The 13,477-nt window shown below is 49.7% G+C and overlaps 1 protein-coding gene across 7 annotated transcripts in view; it reads left to right on the top strand.

Annotated features, from left to right (window-relative positions):
- LOC147711836 (uncharacterized) overlaps nucleotides 1–12,535 on the top strand; it is a 106,126-nt gene extending 93,591 nt beyond the window's left edge. For all 7 annotated transcript variants that reach the window (XM_086922559.1, XM_086922560.1, XM_086922558.1 and 4 more), the window contains one exon: nucleotides 12,115–12,535. In XM_086922559.1, the coding sequence (XP_086778685.1) occupies nucleotides 12,115–12,236 (122 nt within the window). In that variant the 3' untranslated portion in view covers nucleotides 12,237–12,535. The remainder of the gene's footprint in view (nucleotides 1–12,114) is intronic.
- The last annotated feature ends 942 nt before the right edge of the window (nucleotides 12,536–13,477 follow it).

Here is a 13,477-nt window from a genome sequence, read left to right as displayed (position 1 = left end):
AGGCTAAGCGACCTTCCACTGACTTCCTATGCTTACAAGTGGAATAGGTTCTGTATCTGGTGCAAGTCCAAGAACTATGACCCGACGACGTGCAAGGAAGACGTTAACCCATCCTTACCTTCTACATTTGGCAGAGTCTGGTCTTAATGTTCGTTCCATTAAGGTTCATCTCGCTGCATTGACTGCCTACAGGAAATGCCCTTCACAGACTTCCTCCTTCCAGATCCCTGTGATCAAAGATTTTTTGGAAGGCTTGAAGAAAGTATTCCCTCCTGTCCGGCGGAATTGAATGTGGTGCTGTCCAGATTGATGAAGGAGCCTTTTGAACCTATTCATAAGGCTTCGTTGCAGCACCTGTCCTGGAAGGCGGGGTTCCTCGTGGCCATTACATCGGCCCGCAGGGTGAGTGAAATTCAGGCGTTGTGTTGCCAAGAACCTTCTACTGTATTTCATGCTGCTACGGTTGTTATGCGTACTCACCCTAAATTTCTTCCCAAAGTTATTTCTGATTTTCATGTCAACCAGACAATAACTTTGCCTACGTTTTTTCTGAATCCTTCATCTCCAGCGGAAAGGTCTTTAAATTCCCTGGATGTTAGGAGGGTGTTCATTTTATCTGGATAAGACCAAAGATATTGTAGGTCAGACCAATTGTTTATCCATTATGGATCAGTTAGGACGGGTCCTGCTACCTCTTAACAGTCCATCTCTAGGTGGATTGTGTCCTGCATACAGCCGTGTTGCCAAAAAGCTAATAAGACCTTAGGGGGTAAACCTAAGGCTCTTTCCACCAGGGGCGAAGCTGCCACGACTGCTTTGCTCCGTAATGTTCCAATTGCAGAAATCTGCAAGGCTGCCACTTGGAAGTCGGTCCATACCTTTGCCAAGCATTACTGCCTGTACACTGATGCAGGGCAGACGCTCAGGTTGGGCAGGCTTCGCGGCGAAATCTATTCGCACAATAGTGGTGTTAATTCTCGTTCACCGCCGCTTTGGTGTGGGGATAGGCTTGCCTTTCTATTCACTAGATTATGATAATACACAGAGATCCCTTACTACAGAAGGAGTAGTTTCTGTCCTGTAACTCCAGTTCTGTAGTTGGGGTATCTGTTATAGTCATAAGCGCCCGCCCTCCTCCCCGGTGGAGAGTTATTCATGTAAGGAATGCTACAGGTCTAGCGTGTTACGCCTTCAAAAAGAACTGAAAGTGAAAGGGACCTGCAGTGCATTCTGGGATACTGTGAGGCTTCTGGAAAGTTCTTAACGGCACAGTATCCTGTTCTGAGCCACCTAATGGCAGCCTATGGGGCTTGTCTGTCCAGGTCTTCCTCTCCATCATTCCAGAGAGGTTTTTGCTGCTGAGGCACGGGAAATCTGGACAGACTTTGCTGTTTGTGGATTTTTGGTGGAATTTCTAGTTAAAGTACTGGACAGTGTAGCCTGGTTTTATAGGCTGCATTATCTGTCCTTAATTCTCTTAAGTGTCTGTGCAGTGCTGCATTTTTCGACCCCTTAAGAGATTATTTTTGATCGCTCCGGGGTCCACGCACATGGGCGGGACTATTCACTAGATTATGGCTATAACAGAGATACCCCTACTACAGAACTGGAGTTACAGGACAAACTACTCCTTACCTTGCTGTGGTGCGTCATCTTGTGCAGGTAGGCTGGCACCCCTTGGCCCACACTCCCTGCATGCATGATAGAACCTTAACAATAACCAGCCTTTGCAATGCAATAGGTCTCACATTTGAGAAACTTTGACCTATTTGTGTTGTAAATGACAATGCTTTTTTATTTTGGCCGGTGTTTTTTAAACGCCTAAATAAATGGCATTGTCATTTACAATGCCAATAGGTCAAAATGTAGCAATTGCGAGACCTATTGCATTACAAATGCTTGTTTCTTTCTGCCATTACGTTCAGTCGTGGTTTACTGTGATGTAGTTAGACGTTTGTCTGGATCCCTTTGGTTTGCAACACACTGTAACCCCGTCTGTATTGTTTCAAATGTGTTCCCATAAAAAATCAGAACATTATCACAGTTGGGTCGATAAAACTTCAACCGCATCCTTCGGGCCTAACCTGTTTCTTTTCACTTCCAATCAAAAGACCAAAATAGAGAAATCTGCCGACGGAACAGACTTTAGATCAAAAACCGAACACTATATAAACGGCAGAGAACTCAATACCCAGACTTTGCCTCCAGGTTCCCACACCCTCTATCCAGGGGCAATGCCCTATGGATGAATTGGTCCGGGATATCGGCTTATGCTTTGCCACCTCTCCCTCTATTTCTGGTTCTGAGACTCAGCCAAATATCACTCGCCCTTATTCTAGTGACTCTCTCATGAGCTAGTCGGCCATGGTTCACCACACTTCTAGAACTCTCTGTAGTTCACCATCGGAAGCTTCATCTCACCTCAAACCTTTTAACTCTGAACCATGGAGAAATCAGACATCCAAACTCACCCTGGCGATTTGGCTCCTGGAGTCCGTTTCGATACCTAAATTTACCACCAGGTTGCATGACCATTCTTAAACAAAGCAAGAAAGCTTACCACTAAAGCATACAATGAAGCAAAGTGCAAAAGGTTTGTTATATACTGTGATAACCAAAACATTCACCAATTATGGTTCTATACAACAAATCATTTATCTATTGCATCTACAACATACAGGCCTTGTCTTCACCTTTCAACTGCATAATCTGCAAAACAGACCTTTATCTCTATTTGAAGTACCAGTGATTAAAGACTTTATGGAAGGAATGAGTGATACCATAAAGTTCCACCTGCAGGGAACCATAATATTCTAACAAGACGACTAACTGATAAATTACTAGCCGCAGATTCCTTAACATAGAATTATCCCCAGGCGTGAGACTGGATTTGAAAAACTTTTTGCCACAGCATCCCTGCACGCCGGGGGGACGGCATCGCACGAGTCCACCCAGGCGGTGTACGTGACGGAATCAAGGTCACATAAGTCGTGTGCCTAGGTCAGTCTTTCCTTTTCCGAGTGCAGCGCGGTTCTGGATTGTACTCCGGGTCTGATCAGGCCTTTCCCTTATTGCGTTGTATGTGGGAACAGTGTGTGAATGCCTTCGGGCTTTAAAACGTGCTAATCTTGTGCGTGCCAGATGTTGGTAACTGATCCTCACTCCATCTGCATGTGGTGTTTAGGGGAACACCACGACTACTGAAACCGAAGTCACCGCAGGTGCGCCAGATGAAAGTTCTCTGCATCACCACGCTCTTTCCCTGTGGACAGTTTTCGGAACAGTCTCCTCCGTCTTGGACATCGTCACACTCCCAGGCCGTAAGAGCGTCGCTCACCTGTTGGTAAGTGTTGCAGACTGTCCCAGAGGGCTGGTTCTCGGCCTGTTGGGGGCACAGGCTCTCCGCGGGTGGTGCGGCCCGTGTGCTCCACCCATCCGCTGTTTCCCTGTGTGGGGAAGATTAGAATCCTGAACGAGATATGCAGCGGCCTTGCAGGCCTTGCTGGCTTTTCCTTCTCCTTATTCTCCTCCTGGGGAGTCCGCAGATCCCTTGCAGTTTGCGGGGCCTCCAGCGTTGCCAGCAGCTCAGACTGGTTCAGTTCCAGGTTCTGCAGATGCCTTAGGGGTGCGGCCCTTCGGGGGTCCCTCCTTAAGCCCACAACACCTCTGCTTCCCTGCAAACTCCCGCATGAGTCCCTGTGGTGTAGCGGGAGGTCACCGGGACTCTGGTCGCACCCCTGAGTCTCACTCTGTCCTTGGGACAGGCAATAGCCTCCTCTGAGATGATGCCGCTTCGGCGCCTGCAGTTGCTGGCCTTGGTGGCACCAGCGGATGGCCCTTCTTGTCCTGTCACAGGCCATGGTTGGTGGGGGACTCCCAGTCTTCCCCGGGTCCCTCTCGCCTCTCCACGCAGGCGACTGCCTCGTCTGAGGACGGGTCGACACATTTCCGCGCCGTTCCCTCGCCGCCCTGGTCTCCTGCGCCAAGCGCTGTGCGGAGGTCGTGCCTCAGATTGCATACTACGGCACCAGGCCGACATCTGGCCGTTTTCCTTGGACGCCTCTTCTCCAGAGGTTCGACGCTTGCTGGCGTCCTCGCCGGAGACGGGCCGACGCATCGTGGCCTTTTCCCGACATCGTCTGACTGCTCCTCGCAGTAGTCTTTGCCGGAGTCGCTGTAGGTCCCCCATTCCTCGGTCCCTCTTCCTCCTTTCCGGACCTGGCCCTTCCTTCCTCCGGTGGGCTTGGGACTGCTGCTTTCCCCACCGCAGGGTCCTACGGAGGCGGGTGCGGCCTTCGCTTGCGCGGTTTCCACAGCTGTAGGTATTTTGCGCATGGGTGATCCAGCTGCCCATTTCCCGCTGACATCTTCTGGAGGTTCTCAATCAGGGCTCTGGTGGTAGAGAGCTCCTGCTTCCTTTCGAAGGTTTGCGCCATTCTTCTCTTTTGGGGCACTTGGGGCCATCGCGGGGGACCCGGTGCCCCAGCACAATCTGCACAACCCCCATCCGGCGCCATGTGAGCCAGTCTCTTTCCCTCTACCAGAGGCCCTCTTTTACAGAATACCTTTACCACTCTACGCTGCTGTTGTCTCCCCCGTCACGGGAGGCTCGCTGGCTGGACTCCTGCGGGTGCAATACATTTGCCTCAACCATTGCGGCTCTGCGGGCCCTTACACGCTGTGTTTTTTGGCTAGGGCCACCTCAAGCTTGTGGGACTCGGCGGAGTCTCTTATGTCTGCTGCTGCTCAGGAAGGTACCTGTGTTGATTTGAGAAACCAAAGGGGATGATGGATGGAGCGTTGACAATACACTCACCCCCAATCAACTGATCTGAGTTTAATCCATCATTCTTTAGCTCACTCCGCCACCCCAGTTCAGACATGGCCCTATGCAAATCCTTCTGACCCTGTGCCTCATGGGAACAGTACAGCCTGAACTGCCAATCCATGTCTTCCCTGGACTGGAATCCAGCTTTCCAGGACCGGTTTCTGGCATTGCAGCCGTCTTCAACCGGACTTGCTTGAATCCAGTGGCAGTGAGCAAGAGACTCGCGTCTGAGCATACCCTGCCAACTTAGGGCGAACAAAGAGAAACCAAAGGAGATGATGGACGGAGCGTTGACAATACAAACACATCATCGTTCTTTAGCTCACTCCGCCACCCCAGTTCAGACATGGCCCTATGCAAATCAGTCTGACCCGCTGCCTCATGGGGAACAATCCAGCCCGAACAGCCATCGCTTAGGTGTAGGCGCAGGGCCTCTCATCCAACAGCAGGCCACCACCCTCCGGGCTATAAGCAGTCCCATGTCTACCAATCGCCATGTGGCCCTGGGGAGCTTCTTGGTGTATCCCAGGAGCGCAAGCTCAGGGTCGGGTGTGAATTCTATTTCTACTATGCTGCTTATCTCAGTAAAGATCTTGTCCCAGAAATCCGTATGCCTGGGCATTGCCATGCCAGGTGCAGGAGATCTGCGTCCGAGGCGTGGCATCTTTCACAGTCAACAGTGTCGCGAAGGCCGTACCTGCGCAGCCTCGCCGGTGTGTAAAACACCCTGTTGAGGAACTTTAAGTGAACGAGCCGGTGTCTGCCATTAAGGGATAACTTCCTAGTGTTAGTGCAGCAGTATCGCCACATGTCGTCAATAACCATCTGCAGATCAGTTTGCCATGCCTGACGTGCCTTCGTGTATGTGTGTTCCCTGTGCGCCTGCGAAATCTTTTATATAGGTTGGACAGTAGTTTTTGAGGAGTCTCTGCCTTAAAGACATACGTGAGTTCCGAAACCTCAGGTGGCTAAGCCATGTCCTCGCCCAACAGGTCTGAAAGAGCGCATCGCACCCTGTGAAACGAAGCGGGTCAACCGAGGTGCATCTGCTCTATTAGTTGTTGCTTGCTCCCAAGTTTTGGCTATCCCGTCCTGGAACAAATCCCCTGCCACTTTAACGTCTATGTTGTGTAATGCAAATTTCTCCTTGATGGGAGAGGGCCATCGAGCCCATCTATTGGCATTATTGGGGTGTATAGCCGGGCGCCCCCCTGTAGTTGCAGCAGGCTGTGCCATGCATGATTGGTTGCGGCGATTGAGTCCAGTATGCCGGTTCTACGATCCACCGGCTGGAAGATCGTGGACGGGAGCGAGAAAGGGCTGGCAAAGAGTGTTTCCATTCAGGCATATGGAATACTGCCATCGCCATGGAGCCAGGTATGTAGGTGCGCGGCTTGTTTCACTCTATAATAAAGCTCTAAGTCTATGGCACTGAGCCCTCCCATGCTGTAAGGTAATGTGAGTAGTGTCCACTTGGCCCGGGGTTGTTTCCCTGCCCAAGCCAGTTTGATCATAAGTTGTATTAGTACTTCCCAAATCCTGTTTCAAACCAATATCGGAAGTGTCATAAACAGGAATCTTGGCAACACTACCATTTTCATTATGGATATTCGCCCCAGTAAGGAGAGTGACAGCCTACACCAAGCTTCGACGTAGTCTTCCAGCCTGCTGAAGGCAGTGCCATAGTTTGCTCTAAATAGGTATACAACTCCACACCGATGCGAGGATATAAGTACCTGACTATCGGTAGTCCACTGCAGTGGATATTCCATTTCAATGTTCTGCGTGATAGTGGTTAAGAGGAAGGCCAGTGACTTCGACCAGTTTACCTTCAGGCCCGATAGGGCTCCGAAGCGGACCACTTCTCTCAGCACAGAGGTTAAATTGTTGTCAGGGTCACGAACATATAGCAAAGTATCGTCTGCGTACATGGACACCACTATCTTGTATGTGGGGGAAGCCTATGCCTTCATTGCCATGATACACTCTGAGTGCACAGGCTAATGGTTGGGCAACCAGGTCACCCCTGTCTGGTGCCTCTACTGATGAGGAAGCAGTCAGTTACTGAGTCGGAGCCTGGCCCGTGGGCAGTTGTATAGTGCCCCTATCATCTGTAGGAATGGCAGCCCTAGGCCCATCGGAGCGGTTCTAGACTGGCCAGTTTCAGGTTTATCCTCCCGAACAGCGGGTTCGGGATATTCAGGCTCTGATTCCGATCTTTCAGCCTTTATCCCGGGTCTCGGTCAGGTTGACGCTGCGGCTTCTGGGGTTGATGGCCTCCTGCATCCTTCTGGTGCATCACGCCCGGTGGCGGATGCAGGCTCTGCAGTGGGACCTGAAGTTTCAGTGGGCCCAGCATCAGGGCAACTTGTCCGTCAATGTCTTGATCTCGGAGGGCACTGAAAGACCGTTGCAGTGGTGGCTCACAGACCGCAATTGGGTCAGTGGCAGATCCCTCTCCCTACCCCAACCGGAGCACGTAGTTGTGACAGACGTGTCCCTCCAAGGCTGGGGGGGGGGGCCACATGGAAGAGGCGGAGATAGAGGCCTCTGGTCTCTGGCGGAGTCCCAGCTCCACATCAACCTTCTGGAGCTGGCGGCGATCCGGCTTGCATTGAAGGCATTCCTCCCATTTGTCCAGGGGAGTGTAGTGCAGGTGCTCACGGACAACACTACCTCCATGTGGTACTGCAACCGCAACAAACAGGGCGAGTGGGGTTGGTGGACCCTATGCCACGAGGCTCTGCGCCTCTGGCAGTGGCTGGAACATCAGGGCGTGACCCTGCTGGTTCAACACCTAGCAGCTTCTCTGAACGCCAGGGCGGACGAACTCGGCAGTCTGCATGATGGATCACTAATGGCGTTATAAACTCAGACGTGGTGCAAGGCCTCTTTCAGCAATGGGGAGAGCTATTCGCCACAGAAGAGAACGCGCAATGTCGTCAGTTCTGCGTGTTGGAATTTCCAAGGCAGCACTCGCCCGGAGACGCTTTTTGTCGCGAGTGGAGTTGCGGTCTGTTGTATGCCTTTCCGCCTTTACCACTTCTGCCCAAAATGCTGAAGATCAGGCGTGACCGGGCCCAAGTTATCCTTGTGGCTCCGGACTGGGCACCAAGATACTGGTATCCCGAGCTACTCAGCATGTCAGTTGATCCCCCGATTTGTCTGCCTCTTCGTGAGGACCTTCTGTCGCAGCAGCAGGGGACGGTCCTCCACCCGAACCTGTCCAGTCTCCACATCCATGCTTGGAGATTGAGCGGCGACAGTTAAGGCCACTTGACTTGCCTCCTGAAGTTTGTAATGTGATTCTGGCAGCCAGGTGTCCCTCCACAAAGTCGGTATACGCCTGCAGGTGGAACAGATTTGTGGCATGGTGCACAGCAAAGGCTGTGGATCCACTCTCTGCCCCCCTTTCTGAGGTTCTCCTCTTCCTCCTTTCTCTTGCCCAGCAGGGCACTATCAAGGGCTACCTTTCCGCCTTCTTAAGGCTGCCTGATCAGCCTTTGTTCAAGTCGCCGATTTGTTAACAGATTTTTTAAGGGCAACACTCATATGTTCCCTCCTGTTCCTTTTGAGCTGTCCCAGTGGGACTTGAACCTGGTTCTAACTTACCTGATGTGCGCTCCTTTTTGAGCCGCTTCATAACTGTCCTCTCAGTCTTCTTACACTGAAGACTGCTTTCCTGGTTGCCATCACCTCTGCCAGGAGAGTGAGTGAGCTCCAGGCTCTTTCTTCTAAACCTCCTTTCTGTCCATCCTGGAAGGTTGTGTTGCGGACAAGACCCTCTTTCCTGCCCAAGGTAGTCACAGCCTTCCACATCGGGCAGTCCATCGCCTTGCCCACCTTCTTTCCGCCTCCGCATCCCTCGAAAGAGAAACAGAGACTCAGCTGTCTGGACCCAAAACATGCGCTCTCATACTATCTGGATTGCACACGCCCGTTCCGGGTGGATGCCCTACCAGAAGGGGCGAGCTCTGACAGTGAGGACAAGCGAGCAAGATCATGGGGGTGATGGTGTCCTGCATACACCTGATCCCCAATATACGGCTCCACATGATCATTCCAGGAATGGCTGCGCTGCAACGCACGAAGTGCAGGAGGAGATTACCTGGTGGAACAGGGAGAACATAACCAGGGGGAAACCTTAACACCACCAAGCCCAACTTTGACCATCACCACAGACTCATCCCAGATGGGATGGGGAGCACACATGAACAAAGGGGTCTGTGGACTCCAGCGTATGCGGTCAGACACATCAACTACCTGGAACTGAAGACCGTGTTCCTTGCCCTGAAGGCATTCCAGGAAAAACTGTACAACCAGAGAGTGTTGATACAGACAACACAACAATGTCCTAAATCAACAAACAGGGAGGAACACAATCTGTCGCACTGTCTAACCTAGCGCAGGAAATATGGAGATGGGCCATCCCACTCAAAATAGACCTGCTAGCCATAAACCTACCAGGGAAGGACAATGTGGAAGCAGACTGGCTGAGCAGACAGACTTAAGCATCCCATGAGTGGGAACTCAATGCACAGGAAACACAAAGGCTATTCAGGAGGTGAGGAAAGCCGACAATAGACCAGAATGCAAAATGCCAACACTTCGCATCCAGGCAACCAGAGGAGCGATCCCAGGTGAATGCCCTATGGATAAGCTGGTCAAACATTTGCCTACACTTTTCCCCGGTACCACTGATAGAGTACTCAAGTGCAGAACCTGCAACATGACGGAGCTGCGTGATGACTCCCTCACCCCCGGCGTAAAAAGTTTTCCGATCCAGTCCCAAGCCTGGGGATGATTATACGAATCTGCGGCTAGAATTGTCTCTTCTAGATACATCATTACCGAAGGTAAGTAACTCAAATGTTCTACCAGTTTCATTTGTTACCTTCGTTTTCTAATGGAAAATATCTTGTAAGTCCCATGGAATAGCTGCTTTCTGGTAGGATGGAGTTTTATTTCTTTCAAGGTAATGGACAGCTTTGAAGCTGCTTTGCCACAGTTATTGCCTATTTAAAATGTATCTGAACATAGAAGTAAGTGTCCTGGAAATTCAAGGGCAGTGAGGATCCAGGGCAGTGAGGATCCAATGACTAAGTACCTGGCAAGTGAGTGGCCAGTACAGATCAAAGACTACTATCCAAAGATTTCTTAACGTAGAATTATCCCCAGGCGTGAGACTGTACCTGGAAACATTTTCTTTGCCCCAGCATCTCTGCGCTGATGTCCACAGGCGTGACGTCGGCAAGGTCACAAGCCCCACCCCGGCGCACCGGGGTGGGGCTTCTGCATGTAACGTGGATCTGGTTCGTGCTCTGGGCCAGTTTAGGCCTTTCCCTTCGCCATTGCGTGTGGTTGTGGGAACAGTGTGTGGATGCCTTCGGGCTTTAAGACTTGTTCGAGGACTGGTTTCTGGCCTGTTGGGGGCCTGGGCTCTCCACGGGTGATGCAGCCCGCTTATCGTCCCCCCTATCTACCGTTTCCCGGTGAGGGGGCATTGAGAGCCCAGATGGAGACATGCTGCGGCTTTGCAGGCCTCGCGGGCTTCTCCTCCTTTCCCTCCGTGGAAGTCAGCGGATCCCTTGCGCTGTGCTGGGCCTTCCGTTGCGCTGGCAGCTCTGGCCCGATTGTTTCGGATCCAGGCTCTGAGTATGTGGTGCCATTGGGGTGTTGCCCTTTTGGGGTTCTCCTTCGGACCATGGTACCCCGGCTTAGCCCCAAACTCCTGCAGAAGACCCTATTGTATCGCAGGAGGTCGCTGGGGCTCGGTTCTCATCCCGAGCAGCCCTTAGAACAGGCGATTCTGTTTAAGGACAAGGTAATGCCGCTACAGCGCCGGCAGCTGCTGGCCCTGACACCGCCACAGGGGTCTGCGGACCCCCCTTGTTCCATTATGGGTCGTGGCTGGCTGGGGACCCCTTCTCCCTCCTCAGGCCATTCTTCCTCCACGCAGGCAGCCGCCTTGTCGGAGTTAGTCTGCCTTGGTGGAGCCACTGGGGTCGGGGTTCCCCCCCTTTTTGTCCTCTTGTGGGTCAAAGCTGGCGTGGTCTCCTTGTCCCTCTCTTTCCTCTGCGCAGGTGGCTGCCTCGCCGGAGGTAGTCTGCCTTGGCGCCTCCATGGGGGTCTGCGGGCCCCATCGGTCCGTCATGGATCGAGGCTGGCGGGGGCTCCTTGCCACTCCCCGGGTGCCTTTCGTTCCTCCATGCAGGCGGCTGCTTCATCTGAGGTAGTCTGCTGTGTGAAGGAACCATGTAATCCTGTACATGAGTAGTCCCTCATTTATAACCAAGACTGCCTTAGTTCATATTGTATCTCTGGAGAGTGTAAATTGCTAGTATGCATGGTGCAAGAGCCAGACCTATCTGTAGACAATAGTATCTGGTTATCTGTTGAGGTACTATATACAGGAGACTCAAAAGATCCGGAAAATGTATTCAGTTTTACGGCCTTAGGAGCAGCAAGTTACGAAAAACACTTGTCATATGGATAGTACAAGCAATAGAACATAGTGGAGTGAGTTTGCTCTTACTTCTAGTCTCCTTGTGTCCATCAAATAAGAGGTCACATTGGTATTAACGGCCAAAATCTTGGTAGAGGTCATGTACAGGGCAGCTGCATAGTCTCTGTAAACACATTTTTGACACTTGGATAGACTGCCGCATAAAAGAAAGTCGCTGTAGGCCAATCTAATCCCCCCCCAACCCCCCCCCCCGCCTCCCCAAGGAAGGAGAAAAAATGCTGTGCATTTAAGACACTTAATGCTGCAAAAAAACAAAACGATTCACCAATTGTTTCCTAGAGTAAAATGTTCCCCCTCTACTTTTGGACCCAACCTGCAGATGATGGGAGTATGCACAGCATGCATCTTTGTTCAGTGTGACCTGTCGCTTAGAAAGACTTCAATCGTGCCAAGTTTTTTTATTTTTTTATTTAAATGGACGAACTGAAGAGAAATAGTTACTGGCATACTAAAAACCCATGGGAAAGTAAGGTTTGAGACCACTAGATGGCTATGGGGGCAGTCCGAGGTGAGATACTAATTAGCTGCCCTTCAATAAATAGTTTGAGGGGGAAACAGTAGAGATGGGAGATAAGGAACATCTTACATGTCCGTTCTGTGGACATTCTTTTCACCTCTGTCCTGGCTTACACTGAATGAAGTAATTGTGACCTGAATCACCATATAAAACTTGCTGTGTAAGTTTATGATGCAATGTGAAACAGTGCTCACCTTTAACGTAATGCATTGATAAGTTTCATTTTTCCCCCCCCCCCCACAGAAGTTGGTGATTCCTTATTAAAAGCAAGAGGACTGAGAAAAGAGAAGCAACGGCCGTCCAATGAAAAAAAAGTTACCCCTGACGTTGAAATGAAGAGAACCAGAGCAAGAACAAGAAAATAGACTCCTGTTTGCCTTTTCTGTAAATTAATATGTGCACTTATTGAAGGCAGACTTGCAATTTGTCTGAATCTATTCCTAGACTGTTTGAGGCATGGAAGGGACATGGGCCTGTCACTCTTGAGCTTTTTCCCCCACTTGGGTCATATGCTTCAATTACAAAAGTGTAAATATTTTCCATTGTTTTAATTTTATTCTAATAGTGTTTTAGGTAGGACGTGAAAGCCAGCATTTTAACAAATTTGCTGCTTGTATGCAAAAAATTTAAGTAGATGCCAGTCATTAAATTTTGTAAATTATGATTTGTTTTGTGACATTTTTTCCTTTGTCGTCTTTTTAAGCAAAGTAATTTGGGAACACTTGCAAGCATTTTTATTGCTGATTGGAGCCATCACCAACTTAAACAAAGGTGATAAAACATGACATTCTTATCCGGAGGGGACATTTTGAGTTTTACCAAGGGTCTAGTTCTCAAATTTTTTAGCAAGTTGAAACGTCATTCTGAAATGGTGCTGGCCGGTCCCTTGACGCAATGTAATTTTCAATCAAAATGCATTCTTCAATTATGCAAAATAGTCTGTGCTCCTGCTTGTATGGGTTTATATCCAAGGGTGGCCCTTATTAATTTTTAAGTGGGTTACAGTTATTACTAGCCATATTTTAAAAGGCTAACTGGGCTAGTAGCTCATCTTAATTTTAGATGTCCTTAGTTTTGAGACGATGGAACTAACACATTTCTTCACGTCTTTTACGAATTGTACAGCTGCCATATTGCAGTGTCTGTATGGAAGTAATAAGTTGGTGATGGTGTTATCCTTTGTGACAAATGCTTGTATGGCTGCCATTGAAATTGGGATGCAGCCCTGTTCAATATTGTATCAAACTATTTAAAAAAAAAACTAAATTTAAGGATTGTAAATTGTGTATATATTTGTGTTGCCAGTTGACTTGTGGAAAAGTGTCCTTTTGATACATTCTAGTTAGGGAAAGCATAACCAACAATGTTTTTTCTTCCCCTCCTATAACTGTTAATTTTAAAATCCGTTCATATCATTTTTGATGAGGGAAATTAATCAACATTGATAAATTGAGGTCCTAGTGAAATTAGTGGGCTGGCATATAAGCAGTTAAAAATTTCTTTGTGTACTGATAAAAGTGGTTGCCAGTTGTGGAAGAGTTATACATATACACAGGCCCATGTAATTGCTGATGCAGCAAATTTATTTTTCCTATATGTAGTGTAT

Source organism: Lissotriton vulgaris, chromosome 5 (assembly GCF_964263255.1).
Source record: "Lissotriton vulgaris chromosome 5, aLisVul1.2, whole genome shotgun sequence".
Taxonomy (NCBI): Eukaryota; Metazoa; Chordata; class Amphibia; order Caudata; family Salamandridae; genus Lissotriton; species Lissotriton vulgaris.
This window is presented reverse-complemented; position numbering and strand designations above follow the sequence as displayed.